The 25,751-nt window shown below is 32.3% G+C and overlaps 1 protein-coding gene across 7 annotated transcripts in view; it reads right to left on the reverse strand.

Annotated features, from left to right (window-relative positions):
* Window positions 1-25,751, reverse strand: part of LOC126743543 (uncharacterized) — a 245,398-nt gene that overhangs the window by 135,908 nt on the left and 83,739 nt on the right. For 6 of the 7 annotated variants that reach the window (XR_007662924.1, XM_050450707.1, XM_050450699.1 and 3 more), the window contains one exon: window positions 8,151-8,279. Coding sequence is in view for 6 of the 7 variants with exons in the window: in XM_050450707.1 (XP_050306664.1) it covers window positions 8,151-8,279 (129 nt within the window). In the remaining variant the exon portion in view is untranslated. Of the gene's footprint in view, window positions 1-8,150; window positions 8,280-22,981; window positions 23,266-25,751 lie in introns of those variants that run through there. The other variant, XM_050450720.1, reaches the window with a different exon arrangement.

Below are 25,751 nucleotides of genomic sequence, written 5' to 3' on the forward strand. Positions count from 1 at the left end.
TAGGTCCACTTGTCCAGCAGACCCTTCATTGATGCGACCGCTATGCATTTGGTGATACCAATTATGGGTTCCGGCCCCATCGGCACATTCGCGGATCCCAGTCTGGCAAGAGAGTCCGCTTCCTCATTGCCTGCATGGCCTGCGGTGGCCTTCTTCATTATGGTGTTTGCATAATCGTACCAGAAGAGTTTGGGATCTAACTTGATTCCCAGAAATCGAATGTCCTGAAGCTCTGCTTTTTTGGGGTTAATCCTGAGGCCCCTCGAAAGGTACCATATGTCACAGGACTATCATCATAGGGCCCCGCATTGAGACGGCGTCTTTCTCCGGGCAAAGGATTACCAGATCATCAGCGTAGGCCTATGTGTATAGGCCAGCATTGTTTAAAAGATTTATCAGGCTGTCGACCACAAAGCACCACAAGGTAGGAGAAAATACTCCTTCCTGCGGGCAGCCCCTAGCCGTCAACGCTTTGAAAATCTCGTTGTTAAGCTGGGCAGATACATGATGTTTCGAGAGCATGGCATCTGTCCAGCTATCCAAACAGGGTTCTGAGCCGCGGCTCTCGAGTGCTTGGCAGATTAATGCGAAGGAGGTGTTGTCGAAAGCCCCTTTAATGTCTAGAAACGCACCCAGGCTGGCCTTGCCACTACCCAGAGCACCTCTACCTTCCTCACGAGGTGGTGTAGTGCCAGATCCATGGATTTGCCGCCTGATAGGCGTATTGGTGCACATGCAGTAGTTTTTTGACCAGGATGCTTTCCTTAAAGTAGCGATCAATCAGCCTCTCCATCGCCTTCAGCATAAAGCTGATAATGATAGGTCGGTACGATTTGGGATCTGTAAAATCGCTTTTTCCGGGTTTCGGAATGAAGACGACTTTCACTTGACGCCATAACTTTGGGACATAGCCCTAAGCAAGGGAGGTCTTGAATAGTCTGACTATATGTGGGGTTAGTACTTCTAACCCGTTTTGCAAAAGGCATGGATATAATCCATTCTAACAGTCTCGTACTCTAAGCGAATCGGAGCCCGAGAACAGCTAGGAGGATCACGAGATGAGTTGGAGTCTGGGAAGTGAGTGCGCAGCCTGACCTCCAGGGACTCCCGCTCACGAAAATCTTTATATTCACTTAAATAATAATATTTACCACCGACGTTTTTTATCTTTGAAAAATGTGTCAATAGCCCTTGGCTAAGTTTATTTTATTTTTCGAGATTTCAATTTTTTTTTTATACGGGGTGTTTAAAATTAATACTCAAATAATGATACTTTTAATTAAATTTTACATTCCCTTTTAATGGGACACCCTGTATCTAGGTATGGCGTTTTAAGAGAGTATTCCTTAATCTTCAATTTAATAAGTTTGCCTTTATCGCTAACCGTTTCCTTAAAATTTGTGCTTAAAGGAAGAGCGAAACATATTTTTAGGCATTACGACACTTACGACAGAAAACAATTAATAGATATTTTATGGAATCAGAGTAACAAGCACTTTGTCACTCTGTTCAATTCTATTTCGAACACTTTTTAGTAAGAAAAAAAGTCAATAGTCGTAATAACCATAATAAAATAATAGTAGTAGAGACAAGTAATATTAATCCCTGATGCTTATCTTATTTAAAAATAAGACTTTTTTTTTCAGTAAAAAATTGGCCATAATTCATTTATTCTTTATTGTGTGACGTATGCCAATTATAATATTTACTTATCATTTATGTTAAGTAAATTTGTCTCAAAACAAATCATCCTCAGCGAGAATTAGTAAATATGATGTACGTTATCGATGAATGCTTGGGAACTTTTTGAAAGAAGAACTGGTTTTTTTTTTTTGTTTCAAGGGTTTACTAGGAATAACCGACATCTTGATAATAGAGTATTGAGGAAATTAAAAGAACGACTCGAGCGTACAAAAAGCAAACTAGAACGAAGACAGTTTTAAATGAAGAAAACCAACAGGCAATCACTATGTCGGTTGTTGCAACACTGGAAAGTAGTGTAAGCCAAATAAGTAAGAAGTTAGAAATATCGAAATCGTCCGCGGAAAAATGTTCCAAGAAAAACAAATATGATCCCTATCATGCGCAGTTACATCAAGAACTTGCCGAAAATTATGTTGAAAAAATAATATTTTTTTTATCAATGAGCACAAAATCAAGCAGCAGAAAATAAGATTTTTTTAAAATGTGCCTTTCATTGTTGCTAATCAATTTAAATATAATTTAAATGAAAGAAAATTTGTCAAGATTTTACTTAGTGCTTTTTCATTCATTTCATTTCTTTTGTACTCGCTACCTACTGTTTTTGATATAGGGTTACACTACTATTATTTGTGTTTGAGATAGCTTATATATAATCCACATAAAGGGTTTATTTTTAACATGGTAATATTGTGGGTACAAAAACAATAAGTGTATTTACTGAGCGACTTTAGCTTAGACTAAGTTTTGTTTTGTTTATTTTTTCATTATAGATTTTCTTTTTTTTGTCATTTCTTGTTGGCGAACTTTATAAATGTTGAAGGTTGAACATTTAAATGCTAAATCCTTCCTGGGCTCTTTCGATAATTTAAAAAATCACATACACTATCGGACAAAAGTAGAGAAACTTCTAAAAATTCTTTGATTTACGGAAACCATGTATTTAAATTAAATATTTACTACAAATATTGTAGTTCTCAACAACTGCGTTTTTTTACCGCATTTTACATGCCTCTTATCAGTTGTTTATTTACAATAAAAGAATTCAAATATTTTCGGATGGACATAAGTAGAGAAACCTAAATATCAATCGTCCAAATTTAGTATTTAGTTCGCTTTACGTGAGTTCTGTTGATAGTTTTGCATAGTTTTTTTAATCAACATGCCTCGCGGAAGATATTTGTCTGAAGACCTTCGTAGAAAAATAGTTGATGCACACAAGAGTGGTATACGACAAGTGAACATTAGTAAAACGCTTAATTTGCATAAGTCCGTTGTTAGCAAGACAATTTCTAATTTTAAAACACGAAATTCAACAAAAAGCATTAAAAAAAGTGGCCGCCCAAGAAAAACAACCAAACACATGGAAATGATGATAAAAAGAATTGCCCAGTCTGATCCTCACAAATCAGCAAATAAAATTTTAAGTGAATTACCTGGTGTTAATGTTAGTTCTAAGACCATACAAAGACGACTGAGGGAAGGAGGATTATTTAGTAGAAGAGCCGCTAAAAAGCCGTTTATTAGCAAGAAGAATCAGAAGGCCCGACTCAACTTTGCACAAAAATATTTGCATTGGACAACCAACGACTGGAAAAAAGTTCTTTTTACTGATGAAAGTAAGTTCAATTTGTTTGGGTCCGATGGAATCTCATGGGTACATCGACCACAAGGCAAAAGATTCGATCCAAGATATACACAGCCTACGGTAAAGCATGGTGGTGGCTCCTGCATGGTATGGGGTTGCTTCTCTGGGTTCGGTACAGGACCATTACACATCATTGAGGGTATCATGGATCGATTTGTGTATTTAGACATCCTACAAAATGTAATGCTACCCTTTGCTGAGGATAATTTACCTTTGACTTGGATATTCCTACAAGATAACGACCCCAAACATAAATCAAAGGTTGTCAAAGATTGGTTTTTATCGGAAAATATTAGGGTTATGGACTTTCCTGCGCAAAGTCCCGATCTTAACCCGATTGAAAACCTCTGGGAGGAACTAGACCGGCGTGTAAGGCAACATCAGATCAGTAATAAAAATGATCTTATAAAAGTTTTACAAGATTCCTGGAATTCTATTGGAGAGGAAACCATTATGAAACTGTTGGAATCCATGCCAAATCGATGCCGCGAGGTGATTGCCAATAAGGGATACTCTACTTACTATTAATTATTCTAAGATAGAAATAAGAAATAACTTGTACTTTTGGAATAAAATTTAGTTTCTCTACTTTTGTCTCATAAATATTTTGTTTAATTAAATTAAATCTTAGGATTTTCTTCTACAATTTCTTTTACTTTATACAAATTAAGTCTTAACAATTATTGTTGATTTTCATTATGTGTAGAACTGCATTAGTTTTGAAGTATTCAAATAAAACGCAAATTTAAAAAGTTTCTCTACTTTTGTCCGATAGTGTATATGATTACAATTATGATACTTTTGCTATTACGGAAACTTGGCTGTCTGATAATTTGATAAATATTGCTGGTTTTCAATTAATTAGGCAAGACAGGCCTACACATGGGGGAAGAGTTGCTGTCAATATTCAGAGTTACATAAAATTTAACCCTTGTTTAAATCAAATTCTAGAATATCTGGAAAACATTTGGATCAGGGTGCTTGTTAATGTTTCGCGTCTTCTGATTGGGATAATATATAGGCCACCCAATACTAATCCTAGTAATTTCTTTTTATGCTTTGAGGACACAATTTTGTAGTTATTTCTGATTGCTGATAAAATATTGTGCTTGGGTGATTTTAACATAAATTTTTTGGATTATGATTCTACTAATACCAGTACGTTAAATAATACCCTAGAAACTTTAAATCTTAGTTTTTAAACCAACTAGATTGGCTAAAAAACTCGAAGCATTATTGATTTAATTTGTCTTGATAGGGATATTAAAATTTATGTTGAAGTAAGTTATTATTTCAGATCATTTCATTGAAGAATAAGGTTTCTGCAATTCTTTATTTAACATGCGCTGCGTTTAAGAAGGCTTTAACAGGGGGCTTAGAAGAGAAAATAGATGAAATAATATTTCACCTTCAAGATCTTAGAAATGAACACAATCCGAAGTTTAGTGACCGCAACCCTTATAACAAATATAGCAAACCAAATATAGAGAAATATAGAAACGAACAAAATTAAAGGATAACGGTTGGTAATCATTACCCAATATCAAAAAGTAACTGTGGGAAAATACAGGCAAACAACTTGTTTTTTGTGTGTATAAATACAGGGTGTTTTGTTGATCATTAACTTCTAGGGTAGATAGAAAACGTCAAAAAAAAAAGAAAATTTTATGTGAACATGGATCCGGAAATTCTTTCTCAGGAAACTAGATCTCTTTGAAGATAACCTTTAAAAAATATAGCTCTCGTTTTATAGCTTCGAAACTAATTTAGCTACCGCAACCAATTTTAGGACATAAATTATTGTTAGTACGTTTAACCAGGGAGAACCATGGGAGTATTTGTTGAAGCTATTTTCTGACTTTGTTCCAAGAAGTCATATTATATACATATAAAAACCAAAACTTGGGTTTTTTAGACTTTTTTCAAATAACTGAAGTTATTTTTAAATATTTTATAGGCTATTGAAGCAACTTGTTTTTTTCTTCAAAAGAAAACTTACCTTAGCGGTTTTAGGGTCCATGTGAAGAAAAATCCCGAAAAATTTCGTCTAAGGATCACTGGATTTTATAGGAGAAACTGCTGAAGGCTTTTTTAAATTTTTTATTTTTTATTGCCTATTATATTATGAAAGAAGATTAGATTATTGTCATTGGATGAAAAACAGGTTGGCCAAAGATGATAATTTAATCAACGGGATTTTATAAATAGATGAAGCCACCTTTAAAAGTGACAAGGATTTAATAGGTATAATATGTCCTATTGGTCTGAGAGCAACCCTCGTTGGATAAGGCAAGGGAAAAATTTGGAAAAGTCCAGCATCAGTGAAGATGGATTGTAACTGTATGGTGCGAAATCATAGGATCTCATATATGATTATAAATAAATAATATATAGGCCTTTATGATTTTGATGAGAGCCTTACTGGGGAAAGTTTAATACTTTTAGTTTTTAAGATACAGGGCATTTTTGAAAATTTTGCATTTTGGGACCCCCATCGTATCTCCGTTATCGAAGTTTTTGTAAAAGTAAAAACTCATGCTTATAGATTTTTTTTCCGTAGAATCCAACGGTGTAGATATTTTTTTTTTGATTAATAGTTTTTGAGTTATAACCCGAACTTATGTTTATTTAAACGGAACACCCTGTATATTTATAGTTCATAATACTAGATTTTTCTTTACCTTTTTTAAAAATATCTAACAGTATGGACTTATTTTCAGAAATACGCAGATAAATAACAATTTTCTAAATTTAAATGATCAAATTCATAATTTAAAGGGAAGCCATGGCTATTTATAACAAGAAACAAAAAAATTACAAATAAATAAATAAATGTCAACTATCTTCGGGTTTTGATTGACATTTCTCTGTTTTTGATTGAGTTTATGCTCTAAAACCATTTAAATTCATTATTTGTGAACTTTGCCGAAAAAATGGCAGCAATAAAAATGCTGAAGAAGCTTCGGAACTATATTTTCATAGGTAAGTTAGTAGCCGTTATATGACTTCCTACCAATTTTTTTGGTATATTTGCTCGTTTAAAGGACAATTTACTTGAGTACGGATCTTTTGTTCAGCCGCGTTCTCAAGCATACAATAAAGAACATAGGAAAGAAAAAGAAATAGATGTTTTAGGTTATATAGAAACGCAATTTATTTCGCATATCAAATTCTGAGAAAGAGACAAATTATTAATTTGAATTCTATTCAAAGGGTAACAAATATGTGCCAATTTTGTATCAGAGAAGATGGTGGTCATTTCGAACATCTCTTGTAAAAATGTTGTTTTGTTACATTGTTGTTTTGTTATACTTATAGTTGTTTTCTTGTTGTGTTTATTAAATTTATATATTTGTTTTTTATGTTCTTTTATTACTAACAAGATTAACATGATCTTTCAAAATATCCGGCTTTTGTCGTACAGATACACAGTTTCTTGATCAACGAAACCCTAATCGATGGATTAGAAGAAGCAGCCCCTTTTTTTGGCCTGCAAGCTTTTACTATATTTCTTAGACAATACAAATTATTAGATGCTTATGCAGTATAAATTTGCAGATTGCCTAATTTAACCTTCCTTCACTTTTATTGGTAGGTCGAATTAAAGGAAATGTGTTTTTCTTAGTTCCTATAACTAGGGATAATAGGATGCAGCAAATAAGGGATGCCATTTGCCCAGATGCGCAGTTTGCCAGATGTGAAAATAGAAGCAGATGTGGAATCAACTATTTTTAGAGTTTTATTTCCTGCATTTAATAGTGTAAAAAGATATATAGGGTTTAATATCGCGGTGCTAAATCTTGCGGAATACTAAAGATTGCGGCTAAATCTTGAAACGGAAAAAACCTTTAATAAAATGCAAGCATTATTCTAATCAAAATAAAATATAAATAAACTCGATAAAAATAGACAAATTTAAAAACTATATATTTATAAATGATAACCGTAACTTAAGATTACCTCCAAATGAAATATCACTTAGGGACAAATCTGAAGATCTACGAGGCTATTTAATATTGCTAGTCTTATTAGTAAGACGGTTAGGAAAAGTAAAAGTTTTACGTACATTTTTTCAAAATTTAAGTACCATCAATAAAAAATGGTTCTGTAATATGATAGTCCAAAATACCAATCCAAGCATTTAATTTTTAAGGATACTGAGTACGAAATTACGGAATTGAAAATGTCTGTGGTCAGTTTACTCAGACCAATGTCAGACAACAGGCAGAGTTGTATTTTCCATGTAATGGAAGAGAAGAATCACCTGAAAATAGAATATTGTATCGAAAATTTAATTTGTTTTTTCCATCATGATTTCACAAAATTCGAATCTTCGCCACTGGTCTTCGGGAAATATTTCCTAAGTTTGAATATTTAAGATATTTGTACTCATGTTTTCCAAATACTGATAGCAGTTTTATGATCCATACCCAGTTCTCTCGAAAACTCAGACAAAAGGATGAAGAATATTTGAAACTACATATAAAATTATTTATTCGCAAGGACTCGTCTATTTTCAAATGTAATTAAAAGCATTTGCCTCTATAAAACCATTTAATAATTTGAACTCTTTCGAAAGTAGTTTAAATAGCCATAATTAGTGGAGAAAAAAATAAAAGCATCCTGATAGTATTATTTATATTCCGTAAAGAATAAAAATGATCAATACCTATCAGACAGTCAGAGGCATCCGCTCATCGACGATCGAAAACGGCAACAAAAAATGTTTTATAACAATAAAAATCAATCACATTCACATCAGTGACAATCGTTTTTAAAAGAAATTAAGTTAGGCTCTTACTTCTTCTTGACTTTTAGAATGCACTGCAGCTATATCGGTTGGTTCAATCCAGCTCACTGTACTAGTTCTTCGTCTAGCCCCTTCGAAATTAATAATTTCTGATAAATCTTGATCCATCGGATTTACGATCTGAAAAAAATACAGAGTGATAATTGTTTGTTTGCTTGCAACATCTTTGATGCAATAGTGCCGAATGCTTTTGTAGAAATGAAAAAAAAACACTTTATAATATCACAAAATTTTGTCACTTATGTATTTTGACAGGCACAAAACAATACTACTACTTATGTTTCTCTTTAATAGATTATCAAACATTTTTTAAAATAAAATATCATAATATACTTTATAAAAGAGTCAATATTCAAAGTTAATTGAATGTAGATAACATACAGGGTGTTTCAAAATTCACTACATATATTTTAAGGGCGCATTCCTGAAGTCAAAATAAGACTTTTTTCCTATAAACATGAGTCCTAAAATGCACCCCCTTCAAGCTACAGCCATCGCAAGAAGTGTAAAAAAATCGATTTTTTAAAACTGTGTCTACAGTTTTGCATCAAATTTAACGAAATTTGGAATACCCCCGTTATTTTAGGCGGTCTATTTACTCTTTATCTTCGAAAAGGCGTAAAACTAATTTTAAGGGGTAAACTGAGGGGGTGCACACTTTTGACGGCCAAAATTTTATATACGCATAAATTTTTTTTTTAAATTAAGCTACACCAGAATATGGGCCACACAAAAATCTAAATTTTATGTCTCTTGCATTTTTTTCATACGACTATTAGTTTTTGAGAAAATCGCCGGTGAATAAAAAGATAGTAATATCGTAAATTAAAAATCAAAGAAAAAATTTAGGAATTAGGCTGTGTTTCGCAATTGTTGACATTTTTATTTTTGAGGTTTTAGTAGTAGGCTGTGAGTATTTGTTTTAGATGTTATTTAACTTGCTTGACATTGGGTGTAAAAAATTTACTGTCATTGTTGACTTTGTTTAATTCCAGTAGTTTACTTCCCGTTTTAGATTTAAAGTGTAGTTTTTATTCCCATGTTATATTTCTAAACGCTAACATTGCTAAAATGGAAAATGAACGTTATTCATTCGAACATCTTGCAGACATCCATTTTGTTTATGGTCTTGCTGATGGTAACGCGTATGAAGCTCAAAGATTGTATCAGTTAAGGTTTCCTAATCGCAGACTCCCGAATGTACGAGCATTTTTAGAGTCACATCGGCATCTTAGGGAATACGGTAGTTTTCGGACCCCCTGGAACAATGCAGGCAGACCGCAAAAAGCACGAAACCCAGTGACAGGGGAGCAAATTTTGAATGCCATCGGCGACGATCCTGGCCTAAGCACCCGACAAATAGCTCGGAATTTGGATGTTTCTTATGCAACTGTCTGGCGAGTTTTGCACGAAAATATCTTGTATCCATACCATATTCAAAGAGTTCAAGCTTTGCTACCTCAAGATTTTCCAAGGTGGTTACTTCAGAGATGCGCGGGAGATAATAATTTTTTATCAAGTATTCTATTCACAGATGAAGCTCATTTTTCGCGGGAAGGGGTGGTGAATTTTCACAATGTGCATGTTTGGGCACCAGAGAATCCGCACGAAATTAGGCAATCCCACCACCAGGAGCACTTTAGCCTTAATGTATGGGCAGGTTTAGTGGGAGATGAGTTAATTGGTCCTTTCTTTTTTCCTAGAATTTTCGTTGGTGACACTTATTTAGACTTTCTACAGCACCATTTAAATGGTTAACTAGACAATGTACCTTTAAATGTGCGAGCGAACATGTGGTTTATGCATGACGGTGCCCCCCTTATTTCCGTATAACAGTGCGTGACTATTTGGACTTTGTGTTTCCTGAGAGATGGATTGGTAGAGCAGGCCCAATACCATGGCCTCCACGCTCCCCGGACTGCAATCCTCTGGATCTTTTTCTGGGGATATGTAAAAAGCCTCGTCTATAATCCTGGTCAAGTGCCTTCGCTCGAGGTCCTAAGGCAAAGAATTATTGATGCCTTTGAAACAATAAGAAATACTCCCGGAATTTTAGAGCGAGTAAGACAATCTATGAGAAGACGAATGGAGGCTTGTATTGCAGGGGGGAATGCGCATTTCGAGCACTTTTTATTAAAAAAAATATGTTTCTCAGAAACTTATTGTTTAATAATTAATTATTATGTTAATAAATGTTAAATAATTTTTTAATCAATTTTTGTATTTTTATAAACCGTCATTCTTTAATGTAAATAATTGTTCATCAATTTATTAAAAAAACCTCAATAACAAAGTTTCAACAATAGCAAAACCAGTCTACCTATTTATTGTTAAATGTCGTGCCGCTTAAAAAATGTCCTAAAACAAATAGCCACAGCCTACTACTTAATATTATCTGTTTAAATTTTAATTATTACGTTATTGGTAGCCTTTTATTAATCGGTGATTTTCTAAAAAACTATTCGTATTATCAAAAAACACCCTGTATATTAGAGAAAAGGGCAACAACATCGCAACGCCGCTCAATCGGCGGGAAACAGTAGGAATGCCGACATCTTCATCGACATCAATCATCTGCCGACACAAGGAAAAGTTAAAAATATTTATTAATAATAGATTATGCTTTAAATATAAATAATATTACTGTTTCTGAACCGGTGTATTTCCGTTCGTAAATAAAACACGTAACCGTTTTATTTTAACGGTTACGCGTTTTATTTAATGTGCTTCGTTAGAGTAAAGGGGCATACTTATCTTATAAAAAGCATTTTATGTAAATTATATATTTTATTATTATTATAGATTTTTTAATAATTCATATTTTAAGATACAAATATCCATTTCAATATGCACTTTTCTGCAAACAACAAAAAAACATAAAATCAGTCCTGTTCATGGACCATGGACCAAATGCATGGACAAAACTTGAGGTCTTCATTCTTTATAGCCTATTCATGGAAAAGAATTTTAAAAAAATATTTCAATTTAAAAATATAAAAATACTTGTATTTTATACATCACAATAATGTTTTAATTTAGGTTTATTTTTACAATCCTCCATTATACGTTTATGATGAAGGTTCTTTTTTAATATGATGTTATGATAGTATAGGTATTTACCTGTAAAAATTTCAACTTGATTCGCCTTTTTTCTATGATGCGGCTCAAACGACAACTTTTTTCTAACGTAACAAAAATAAATAAAATTCACAAAAATACTCTTATGAAAGTTTTTTCTTTGTCAACCAAAAATTAAAGAAAACACACCGAATATCACAAATTCTGAGTATAAGCACAAAGCCGTTTGATAAGATGATATTTTACGCATCACGGAGCTTTTGCTTGCGGTGTTGCATTTGAATTTTTTTAGATGTTATATTTGCATTTCTAATCCAAAATCCAACACAAATAAGTTGAATTAACATTATTATACAAGGTGTTTCTAATTGTATATTAACATATTAACACATACAGGGTGTTTCGGGAGGAAAGGGAAATATTTTGGGAACATATTCAAAAGGTCAAAATAAAATAAATTAATTCATATGTCTTAATCCGATTCTTAACCGTTTCTGAAATAATCGGCTCTAAAGTTTTTTTTTGTAAATTTTGGGAATAATTACGTTCTCTGTATATGTAATACCTGACCGTTTCAATTTGAAAAGAGCAAAGTTTCCGTTACGTAATTCCTCACAGATTCATCCATAGGGAGTATGCTGACATGATATTCGTGTATGGTTTTTGTAATGGTAGCGCATTTCGTGCTGTTGAAAGTTGATTGATGAATACCGACGTCGTTTTCAAATTAAAGAATTCCTAATCGAAAAGTTTTTCAGACAGTTTTTGATGATTAGTTGATTCCTGATTGGCCGACCACATTTTAAATTAATGGAATTTTGTTTTTTTACTAATATTTGTTTGTGTTACTTTTAAAATAAAAAAATCTTTCAAAAAAACTTCAGAATCGATTATTTAAAAAACGGTTGGGAATCGGATTAAAACATATTGGTTAATTTATCTTATTTTCATATTCCCAAAATGTTTCCCTTTTTTCCCGAAACACACTGTATAACTGAAAACTGCGGTTTTTGAAAATGTATGTAAGCTTGAAAACAGAGAATCGGTAAATATTTTTATAAAAAAATACCCCTTTGCCCCTAAGCACATGTTGAACTCAAACAAAGTTGTTGTTTACTGATTCTAGTCTTTCAATGTTCTAAGGTTTTCCAAATATTTTTATTAAAGCATTATATTCATATAGTCTGTGCACGTTAAGATCTTATGATGTAACGTTTGGTTCGGCGATATAAATATTTAGCTTGATGAGGCTGTATAGCTTTTAGCGTTAGATTAGAGGAATGTATTGATCGCTGTATGCCTGAAGTTGTGTTACCAGGGTGTAGGTAAAAAAAGATCAGGAATGGGCACCACATACGATTAAAAAAGTGAAAGCCCACTAAAACTCTAGCAACATACCTCCATATGAGGGAATAGTGAGAAAATAAAAAAGTTTTAATTTACAAAGTGTTCAATTTATTTGGTACCTTTTGTTATTCTTTGGCAATCTAGAAAAAAATTTTGGAGCAACAATTTTCAGCCAGGTATTAAAAATAGTTTAAAGTTGCACCAATAGCAGATAAAATAATAGGAATAGTTTAACAAGTAGCTAAAATAATAACAGAATTTAAATAATAACAGGTTAAAATAATAACAGTATGTGTTAGTTTAAATTAGCCATGTCATCTTTTCGGCATATGCGATGCTTGTTCTGCTTTCATTAGGCAAAATATCGCAGGTTAAAAAGATGCTGAACGGGGGATTTGCAAGTTTTGTTTAAGCTCGTAGTCGTTTTATGTTTAGGATCCATGGTTAGCAATAGATAGCCCAAGTTTATGCATTTTCCATGGAATTCGTATTTTTATAAATCATATATAAATCACCCTGTGAAATATCGAACCTTTATTAAATAACACCCTTTATAGGGGATTAAATGATACTTGGAGGGGTGGTCGGGCCTATTAAAGCAAATATTTCTTTTTGGTTTGCGCTGTATCAAGTCAAAGGTTAGACTTGTTAAAAGAGTCGTTTAAGCTGTATTGCAAAAAACTATTTGGTACTTACTACTAAAATTTGTTATTACTTAAATCATTTATTAATTTAATCAGTCTCTAGATATTTATGATTTTGTTTTATTGACAAATATATTATTATTGCTCAAAATTGATAATTTACTTTAATATAAAAACTGCACCATTAGACAATATTATGACTCATGGGAGCAATAAAAAAATGAATGTTTTTATTTACATAATAATAATAATAATAATAATAATAATTGAAGCTCTTAACCCATATTTCTTAATTTTAGGTAAAAGTAGGTTACGATCTATCATGTCACAGGCAAATAAAAAAATGAGAATTATCAATACCTTTATCAATGGTATTGATAAAGTTTATTGTATTGCTTAAAAAATAATATAGTGCATGTACCTGCGACCTTTTAGGTAAACAAAAACGGTTTGGAGAAAAAAAAATTTGTTTTGCTAAAAGTGAAGAAACTTATTATATATTCTTTCTATGATTTTTGAGAACACTGATAAAGAGAAACTGGTTTATAATTATTGCAGTCTTGCTTACAACTTTTGTTTTTATATACCGGGAAAATCTTGGCTTTTTTCAACGCATCAAAAAACACCTCTGCTCTAAACATGAATTAAAGATTTAAGCCAATAGATTACATATTATGTTATTCATTCACCTAAAACTATTTTTATTGTAAAAGCCGATACCTTATCAATGCCTGTTAATTATTTTCATATATTTTAAAATCTCGGAACCTATTCCTTTATGAGTATTTACTCATCTTGAAAGTGAGGCAATAAATTTTCTTGTAGAACGCATGTACTGCTTTTTCAATAGAAAACTAAAATGTACCAAAATATTGAAAGAAAATCCATCATACGCCTCACTGGCATCCTGATACTCATTAACCTTTAACCTGATTTAACCAATATTCTGAAAGGAACTATTCCGAAATATTCTTAAATTGATGTCATCAAATCTTTTTCTACTGTCATAATACCGTGATGAATACCGAGTGAGAGAAGTCACACTCTCTTAGATCCGTGCAAATTTGGCTATTATCATATTTAGAACAAATCATTTAATGTCGGTTTTACACGCTTATTACTCTCTTTAGTACATACATACTGAATCGTGTGAGATAATATACGACAAAAATATATTTTTTGGTTCTTGATACTTTGTTGAGCAAAAATCAATGTTAAAATCACCGCAAACAATTTTTTTTTAGAGTTCCGGAAGAAGCTTGTATATTTTATCGAAAAAAATATTCTCCAGCACATGGTTATCTATAGATACTAATAAATTTTTAACTCATACCCTGCCAATGACATTTCAGCACTGGAAAATTCACAGTGCCCTTAACACTATTTATGGTTGAAGTAAAAAATAGATTTAGCTCGCAAATCATGATCAACATAAATTTCAAAAACCTTTCAATTCTGTTCTACAAGAAAAAACTACAATTAAATTAAAATTATGCAAGGATCATGCACTAGTTTTTTTCCTGCAACAACCACGATTCATTTAAACGCACAACTTTGGGTAATAGTTCATTCAAGAATGCATGTAACGAATTTATTTTATTTCTTATACAGCGTTAGCATCTTTGGGATAAGTTTAAAACAGCTTTCATCATTCTCGAAAAAAAATAAAGAGTTTTAGTTACTGGTAAAACTGTTTTATGATTTGAGTGTCACATCAGAGGCTCGAACCATAGGACTATTATCAGTAAGATTATTTTTAGATATACCAGAAGGTGGAACGATGTTGGTGCAAATTTCAATAAAATGGTATTATTATTACTACTACTTTTATTTAAACCTATGGCCATTTCGTCTTTATTAACATGTTCTAGATCATCCACACTATTGTTTATTTCGCTATTGTTTATTGCTTCAAGACATTCACTTAAAATTGTTTTAATATTGGTAAACTTAACTTTTAAACTTTTAAACGTTTTTATAAAAAACACATCTTTTGCCTTTTAAACTTAATCTTATAGTATTAGTGATTGTCTTTGCATTCTTTAAGCTATTTATTTTAAAATCTCTTGCCACATTAATGTCAAGATAAGTTACAAATCCCGTAATATATTTATGCACGTTATAAACAAATTCTTCCAATTTAAGATCAAACCAACAATTTTTTTTGAAATAAGATTATTAAAGTTGTTTGCGAAAACAGAAGTAAATATAAAATTAATATCTTTACATCAATTAATAAAACTGTTTTTAAACTATGGGTATTAATTATACCGCTATAATTACAACAAAGTAATATTCAGTAAAATCTGTTTTTGTTTATTTACTTAGTTAAAACACCACCTGGTTTTATTAAGCCCTATAAGACTATTCAGATTCGAGAGACACATAGATTTGCCTACTTATTTCATACCGATTTTATCACAAAGAATATAAACTCTACGACGTCTTTTGTTCTTTTTGAATAGTTTTAGCAGAGATAGAGAGATCAAAGAGAGAAGAAAGAAGAAAGATCAGCCTCTCTATTGCAGGAACTGATTCTTAGTTGGCTGCAAATTGTTTCGGTAAGTCGTCCTAAGCGTCCAGGTCTCTGGTTGTCTACCTCTAATTCTGTTCTTCTCTACGGTAAGGAATTTTATGTTTTCTTGCAAAAGTCTTTTAACTATTTCAATATATTTTACTTTAGGTTTGAATTCCTGAATAACTTACCTTACTAACTAATCTTAAATAAATGATGTATATTTCAGGGATTTATTATAAGCACTTTTAACATTCCTTTTTTGTATGAAAAAAGTAGGCTAGATAACAGAATTCCTGTAAAACTTTTACAAAAATTCATCAACGAGGACGTTGAAAACTCTAAGGGTGAAGAACTGATATTTACAAACCATAAGAGTAATGCCGAATAATCATATTAATAGAATAAATAGACATATGAAATAACTGCGACTTATAACTTTAACTTAGAATGCGACTATTCGGAAACTCTAAACAAAAAACAACAAAATACAATAGTATGTGCTACTTGACTCCTCTCTCTATTTAAAATTCAAGGGGTTCTACCTCTTCTAGGGGGTTAAAACAAGAAGGCCAAAATTTCTCATTTCAAGTGTGCTCCTTACAAATAAAATTAACATATTATTATGAAAATGTAAATACGCTAATTATTCTCCTAATTTTTGTACAATTTTATTAGTATTCTGTAGTTAAAGTTGATTCGTAGGGTTCCTTTAGGGTTCTACTTAAGTTTGGTTTATTATTTTTATCTATAGTGTTTAGTTTTTTTAAGTAGTTCATCTTGTTCGAGAGCCCCATTTTGGCCCCAATTTAGGTTATTTAGGTTATATTTTTGTAAATCCCTGTAGTTCTAATTTTCTAGAATTTGTATACTTGCTTGCTTTGACTGTCAGTATTCTCCTAAAATTATTGGTCTCTTTGAGCAAAAACAATGACGATAATTCTAAATATTTCGAAACTGTTCCATCGGGTTTTAAAAAGGATGCGCTTCGTGACAATTCATTCAGTTTTAATTGTTTAGTCAGTTTTTACCTTGGAAACTATTAAACGATAGTCAAGGCGAGTTAGTTTAAGTGTTTTTGACGTTGACAATAAAAGTGTGTTCCCGAATTTTGTTACAATATCTTTGCAATTTTTCATGTTTTTAACAGCAAGAAAAATATTAAAGGTGGAAAGTTTTCAAATAGACGCCGTCTATCATCATCAATCATTTATTTTAAGTATCATAGATTTAGCCTAGCTTCAACATTAATTAAATCATATATTAATCATAGATATCAGCAACTAAAACTATGTAAACTAACACACCACCAATCAACAAAAAAAATTCAGAGGAGTGGAAGGTGCTATTAATACGAATTTAAAACGGCATAGTAACATGTTTTTTTAAATTTTTTAAAAGAAACAATTTCGAAAACTGGCACAACTGATTAAACAAAAATAAGGTAATTTTCGGTTTTCTGTTAAGATTAACAAAAATGGAAATGCAATGCTGCATATTCCTAGGACTGAATCTGTAGTAAAAAAAGTGTGGGTTTATCTAAGTAGTGTGAGAACTGATATAATAATAAAAGGATACTAGCAATTTTTGCATGCAACATATACCGGGTGGCGCGTCGCCGAGCGGAACATAGGAAAACCGATGTAAATTTTAGGAGGGTCAATTATTTGCTTCCCTGTACATTTTATAGAAAAAATGTAAGATAACTTTTTGAAGAGATTAATCTGGCAAACCCTTGTGCAAAGTTTCAAAAAATGTTAATGAGCGAATCTTGAATTATTCAATTAAATGTAATTGCAAAATTAGCAAATTTTCGGTTTAGGGTAAAACCAAACGAGCACCAGTAAAATGAATATTGTCACTGACGTGAGGAAAAGTGTCAATAAATCAGTGACAGTCGATATTTAAAAACAAGTATGAATTATTTAATCGACAAAAAAATAGCCATAATTAAGTGGCATTATGCAGGAAACAGTTTCTATCTGAAATATTTTCATTTTATTTCCCCACCAAGCCCATCCGGTCCATTTCAACTATTAAACGTATTGTCAATAAGTTCGAGTCCAGAGGTACCGTAATAAATAATTATAAATGTTCAACTCAGGATATCGAAAATAGAGCCGAAGAAAGAGAGAACAGAGATCTTAATATTCTACTGAGTGTGGAGGAAAATAAGATGGTTAGTACGGGGGTTCTTGGGCAAGAGGTAAATAAACATCATACAACGGTATTGCGCACTTTAAAAAAACACAAATAATATTCATATAAATTCGAGAAACATCAAGAGCTGCAGGAAGGATATGAAGAGCGAAGAATGGCATGAAAAGATGAAGAGCGAAGAATGTTTTGAAATGATGGAAAGAGCAAATAATGATAGGACTTTTTTAATAAATATTTGTTTTACCGATAAATGTACATTTACCTTCAACAATGAACCAAATGTTCAGAATTGCCGGTATTGGAGCCAAGAAAATGAACATCGCCAGACACAAAATCCCCAAAAAACAAATGTATTCGTGGGAATTATCGGACACCATATCATTGGACCCTTTTTTATAGACTATAACCTAACAGCTGAAACCTATTTGGACTTATTTCAAAATCAAATTGGACCCGCCTTGGAAGAAGTTGTTCAGGAAGATCAAATGATCTGGTACCAAATGGATGGTTGCCCGGCCCATAATTCCCGTATGGTTAGAGAGTGCTTGGAAAATGCTTTTAACGGCAATATAATTGGTCCATGGTACCGTATACTTTGTCCAGCCAGGTCACTTGATCTTTCACCGAGTGACTTTTTGTAATATCATTTAAAAAGTGTCATTTATAAAAGTGTAAAGTTTGAGAATCTAAACCAGTTACAAAACGCTATGTCGTTAGAATGTAATAAAATTTCCCAATATCAACTTAGTAACGTTAGAAATGAATTTTATGATCGGTTAGGATATTGTTTAGCTGTTATTGGGGGGTTGTTTAAACATTTGATTAATTGATGTTTTTATGTAATTCTCTATTTATTTAAAAAAATTATTGTATTTTATTTTATTTTATTTTTCCACACTTAGTAAAATATTAAGAGTTCTGTTCTCTCTTTTTTCCGATCTATTTTCGATCTTCTGAGTTAAACATTTACAATTATTTATTGCAATGTCTTTGGACTCGAATTTACTAACAATAGGTTTAATAGTTGAAATGGACCAGATAGGTTTAATGGGAAAATAAATTGAAAATATTTCAAAAACTGCTATTGGTTTAATTAATTTCTAAGTATGATAAAATTGTTTTTTTAATAATCGATAATAATAATTGTTATTGGTTTAACTTCCTCGTTATATTAAATAAAAGTTTAGATAAAAAAGTAATCTTAACGTGTCTAACTTTGAATGTATAGTTTGTGAGATTGATAAAACGAAAAAAAAACTTCTTTTATTTCGCTGTACGTCAGATTTGACAAAGCCTTATAACAAATTGTTTGCTGGTGGCTGGTGTCTGGTTTTACCTGAACCGAAAATGTGGTAATTTTGCAATTACATTTAATTGAATAATTCAAGATTCGCTTATTAAAATTTTTTGAAACTTTGCACGAGGGTTTGCCAGATTGGTCTTTTCAATAAGTTATCTTACATTTTTTCTGTAAAATGTGCAGGGAAGCCAATAATTGACCCCCTCAAAATTTATATGGGATTTCCTATATTCCGCTCGGCGACGCACCACCCGGTATAATGCGAATGTTTTAAGATTCCTTAAAATTAGTAATCATCCCGCCTTTAATGTTTTACTCTTATTTTGTAGTTGTTTAAGTTGATTAGTTAAGTTTAGTATTTTCATCTATAGTGTCCGATTTTAGTAGTTCTGCATCTTGTTTAAAAGCGTCATTTGAACCTCAAAATTGTGATAGTTTATATTTTCTAGAATTTGTATGCTAGCTTGCTTTGACTGTCAATATTTTCCTTAAATTATTACCTCCATCGGAAATAATAATGTATAAACTTCTAAGCATTTTCAAACTGTTCCATGGGTCTTTATTCGAAACAAACTTTATTCCTGGAATAAGTCTGTTCTAGAAAGCATTATTTTCCTGAGTTCCAATGCAATTAGTGTCAGAACTAAAGGATATATTGAAGCCAGAGTTAGTAGATGCCTTTAACAAAAAGTCAGGCCTAGATGAAGTCCGAGAAATTAATTGAGATGCTATTGAAGAAGTTTAACGAGTAGAGAGTAGAACAAGAAGTACGGGACCGTAAATAAAGAAAATAAGAAATAAAGAGAAGAATAATAAGAAACATAGAGAAGCAGAAGAGGAACGAAACAAGAAACATCAACTCTTGAAGAAAAAAAATAAAGATAGAGATAGAAAATAAGAAAACCTCATGAAGGTCATGAAAGAAGATTTCAAAATGCTTCACCGGGACCGTTAGAATAAAACTAGTACGTCATTACCAAATATCTGCCGCGCGTGCCTCTTGCAAAAAGATTTGAATACAGTTGCATGGTACTGCCGCGGTCAGTACTGCCACTATCACCGACCAGCGACGACTCAGCTCTAGTTCGACCGCCGACCGTTGAAGGCCAATACCTGTCCAGGCTTTAAAGTTATGCGGTAAGAAAAGAGGTATTTTTTCTTTTCCCCATGAAGCCTATGGAGCAACGATATCACGAGCTGGCTTACCGTATAGGATGACATTGTTGTTTTTGTAAGGGATAAAAGAGTTCCACGAGCTGGCTTACCATACAGGGTAGTTCTCTTGTTCCGTCATTCTCTCGGACACCATACCTTAATATCGATGGGAGCAACGGGGAACGTGAGTTACAAAATGGCTCCCGAGCAGAAACCATCGCGCATGAGCGAGAAAAAAAGAAATCATCTGAGAATGAGAATTCACGATTGGAATCACTGTGTTCACCTCCAAAAATGATCTTACCGGAGCAGATGGCTGGAGATTTGTTAAAAGAATACCGTACCGCGATAGGACCGTTAGTTTGGTCTCCGGCGCCGACTGACTAGAACGAGCACTTTTGGACTTCGTAACGTGTAATATATCAGAACTGTGTAAACTGGTGAAAGTTTTGTTGTACTTTAAAGTACATTAAACCACTGTGTCTTTTCGATCTAGTCCAATGATACTTGCCGAGCGCATAATACACCGAGCGCTACAAGAATATGTATGCGTAGGCCTGAATAACAATGACAAAGCGTACTGTTTTTGAAGCAAACCGTACCAAAAATTATATGCTGAGAGAACATTCGCATGCCTAAGCCTTGAAACTGCCACTGCCATAGGTATTTTTATAGACAGCACCGTCGAAATTTAACAGAATCAGTATTCATAAGAACGTCCATAATAATCCGAGACCATAATAGAAAGAGGAGTTGTATATAGACTGCCGAAGAGGCAAGACCGGCTGCAGTTCCAAATGTAGTTATGAATTGTCAAAATCGATACGACGGCAACCAAAGAGGTAATGCACAAACAAATCTTATAAATTCTTCCTGCTGCGATTTCGATGTCTTGTTTGTTTACTCTCTTTAACTCGATAGTAAGTATCCATACAGTGTTATAATGACACACTAAACATGATACATATTATAATATAATACATATTCGATACTTGAATTTGTATTATTTAACACTTTGTTTATTTATGACCATGGCCATGTTTTATTTAATACATGGGAATGATCTGCAAAAGACAAAGCAATACATTTTTTTATCCCGTACTTTTTATCCCCTATTTACCTCATTTTCATAAATGTATGTTGAAATAAAAATGATTGATACTTGTGAGTTTGTAAATAAAATATGTACAAGATGATCTACTTAAGGAAGTTAGATTCTTCATAATCTAAAAACTAGTTGGTAAGTAGTATGAGTACCTAATATCATTTTTTAAAGAGTTTTGTTGTTTATATTAATAAAAAGATATTTTATTCCATAAATATATTTAAAAAAAATATTGAGAATTTGTAAGGGATTTAAATAATTGCATAAAAAAGTCAAGTCTCTGTCATGTATAATGAAGATATAGATGTTTTGCACCTAACGGACTACAGGCCTAAGGCCTTTGAGTTTACAATAAATATAGAGTGTTATTATTCTGATTTCATGATAAACGGCAATCGCACTCCCACCTGGGGAGGGAGAAACATTCACTTATCCTAGATATCAGAAGAATGAAGCTCTGATGGAGTCCTGTGCATGTTATCGGACTCAGTTTTTTACTTTTATTTACACATAATACACTTTAACTAAAATTACATGTTTCTTTAACTAGTGAACGTTATCTGCGTTTCCAATGAACTTTCTGACGATTTGAGATATAGATAATAGCGCCGACTTATCCATTAGCTTAAAGATGCTTTCCTTAGGATTAAGCAGTTTTATGTTTTCGATCAGGCTCGTTGGAATTACTCTTGTTGATGATTCAATAATTAAAACTGTCCGCACTTCTCTCATTTCCCATTGTCTTTGTATCTGGTGTTTTAAATCTCTGTACTCAATAATCTTTTCAATATGTTTCGCTCTTAGGTTGTTATTGTTGGGAATAGCTACATCAGTAAGGGTTGTCTTCCTAGAAATTTTATCGATTAGTATTAGGTCAGACCTATTGTTACTTCCTCATTTGTTCGTAAGTACAGTGTGATCCCATTATGTCGCTCATTTTCAAGAACTGGTTTCAATTTATAGTTATAATATGATAATATATAATAGAATACCGATTTTCGTGGTCAATAATAGAACGATAGCCTTGCTGATATTTTGTGTTTTCTCGTCAACGCCATGTACGAGTAATGTGTTGTTGTTGACAGACATCTTAGACCTGAAGACCTCGGTCTTAATTAATTCAACTTCTTGTTTAATAACTCGCAGCGCTTCCGCGAAAAGATAGGCTTTTCGAATGCGGAAAATCTGTCTTCTAAATTAGATAATTCTCCTACCTTGGTTGTTAAGGACTTTAAGTTAGATTTACCACCATTTTTATCACCCAGCTCCTTTTTGAAATGTGACAGCTCTGACTTGAATTTGGCTGCCATACGTGCACTAAGCGATTGAAAATCTATGCCTGGAGTTCCCTCAGGCTTTTAAGGTGTCGCACCAGACTTGCAGCCCTTTCTGGACATTATTAACAATCAGGAAATTATAATATAGTTATTAAATAAGCTGATAATAAGGAACAAATTTACAAAACTATGGACGCGATACGAACGTGGTGTTTACTCGTCACTGTACATGCGAACCTACCTCCCGAACTTTTTTCTGATATATTAGAGATCCTTTCCATTATTTTAAGCATCTCTTCTAATTGATTTCGTGTTGGCGCAAAATTTTTTAAATAATCCATATAAACTAGATGGTTTACTGTTGTTAGTTCTCTATTATTCTTTTTAAGGCCAAATCCGTATCTAGTTGAATTAAGTTGGCTAGAGAGTGGGTTTATGGCAAGGCAGAACCAAAGTGGACTTAACAATCTTCCTGGAATATACCCCTTCGAATAAGGATTATAATAATTCCAACGCAGTTACCGTTAGGCACCTGAAGTTTTACTGGTGTTCCCCAAGATGCCATAGTGGATTCTAAAAAGGAGGAAATTATGTGGTTATCTATTTTGTACAATTTAAGTACAGGGTCATATGGGTATGGGTATGGGTGTACATTTTGGGTACTTTTGCGAGATATCTTTGTTATTTTTAGAGATAGAGAGTTGCGGTTTTTGCGACACTGTGCTACTTTTTCGTAAAACTAATGATGCTATTAAAAAAAATTTCATAGCCCTTTTATTTTTTAAGATATAGAGAATTTTAAAATTTTTGCATTTTGAGACCCCCGTCGTATCTCCGTTATTTTTAAAGTTTTTGTAAAAGTAAAAACTCATTATTATAGAGTTTTTTCCGTAGAATCTTGTAGTATAGATATATATTTTTTTTGATTAATAGTTTTTGATTTATAAGCCAAACTTATGTTTTTTTAAAGGAACACCCTATATATTTATAGTTTATAAAATTGACCTTTTTTTACCTTTGCAAAAGTATATAACAGTGTGGACTTATTTTCAAAAATACGCAAATAACTAACAATTTTCTAAATTAAATGCATAATTTAATAGTAGGCCATGAATTACAATATGGCCATGACAAATAAAACGTTACGAATTAATAACGACGAATGGGGAATTGCATCATTTTTATTTTTTTTGTAATAAAAGAACATGAAAAACATATATATAAATTTAATAAACACTATAAGAAAACAACCATATAAGAAAACAACAATGTAACAAGACAACATTTTTACAACAGATGTTCAAAATGACCACCATCTTCTCTGATACAAAATTGGCACATCTTTGTAACCCTTTGAATAGCATTCAAAATAATAATTTATCTCATGCTGAGATTTTAAAATGCTAAATGAATTGCGTCTTGAAGTTCTATTGCATTGTCTTTTATACACTTGATCTTGTATATACCCCCAAAAAAAATCTAAAATTGAGGGATCGGGGGACCGTTGAGGCCATCTAACAGGTCCGTTGGTACCTATCCATCTTTGAGCAAAGTTATTTTCAAGAAATGCCTTTACTAGCCCAGAGTTATGACTTCCACCATCTTGTTGTAGGTAGACAGTGTTATATTGGGCTAGAGGAATATTTTCCGGAAGTTCTGAGATAACTTTCTCAAGTATGTCTAGGTACCTACGTGCTGTAAGACCCCCTTCAAAAATTCGGTATACTATTTGTTTTCCCAGAATAAAACAAGACACAGCAACTCCAAAGCAACTCCAAAGATGTGCCTTTTCAAATATAAAATGTTTATTTTCTGCATACCAGTTTCGAGTATTATGTCGGTTAAAAATGTCCGTACTTGAAAAAACGCATTTATCAGACCAGATAACGAGTCTATTAAATAAGTTGTTGGCATCAATTTGCTGCAAATACCATTGGCAAAATAGTGTCCGGCGCTCGGCATCGCCAGGATGTAAATGTTAAATTATGTTAAATTTGTATGGATAATACTTATATTTTTTTAAGATCCGTTGTGCATCAGTTTTCGGCACGCCAATTTCTTTTTCGATTTTTCTGCCTGAGCTCGAGGGTGCTTTTATATAACCTAAAACATTTCTTTTTCTTCTCTATTTTATTTATTGTATGCTTTAGGACGCGGCTGAACAAAAGATCCGTGTTCAAGTAATTTATCCTTTAAACGAGCAAATATACCAAAAAACATCCTGGTTGCCTTCTCTGTGGATATCTAACAAGCATAAAACAACATTAGGAATTGGTAGGTAGTCATATAACGGCTTCAAACTTACCTATGGAAATATCGTTCAGAAGCTTCTTCACCATTTTCATTGAATTGTATAACACATCCAAGCATATCATGTTTTTCAAATGCTGCATTTTTTTTTGGCAAAATTCACAAATAACAAAAATAAATAGGTTTTGGAGCATAAACTCATTCAAAAACTGAGAAATGTCAATCAAAACCCGAAGATAGTTGATATTAATTTATTTATTTATTTATTTATTAACGGTATCCAACAATTTTACAAAAATAAAATAATACTAAAGTTACTAATATTAATTCAACTTAAGCTTGATAACAGTAAGACCTAAATCAATCTTACAAATTAATTTAAAGAAACATGTTAATTTAATAAAAAACAATTTATTTGTAATTTTTTTGTTTCTTGTTATAAATAGCCATGGCCTCCCATTAAATTATGAATTTGATCATTTAATTAATTATTTGATCATTTAAAATTGTTATTTATTTGCGTATTTTTGAAAAAAAGTCCATACTGTTATATATTTTTAAAAAGGTAAAAAAAATGCCAATATTATGAACTATAAATATACAGGGTGTTCCATTTAAAAAAACATAAGTTTGGATAATAATTTAGAAACTATTAATCAAAAAAAAAACTACGGAAACTTTACGGAAAAGTAGCACAGTCTCGCGAAAACCGCAACTCTCTATCTCTCAAAATAACGAAGATATCCCGCAAAAGTACCCAA

This window comes from Anthonomus grandis, chromosome 1 (genome assembly GCF_022605725.1).
Source record: "Anthonomus grandis grandis chromosome 1, icAntGran1.3, whole genome shotgun sequence".
NCBI classification, from domain to species: Eukaryota; Metazoa; Arthropoda; class Insecta; order Coleoptera; family Curculionidae; genus Anthonomus; species Anthonomus grandis.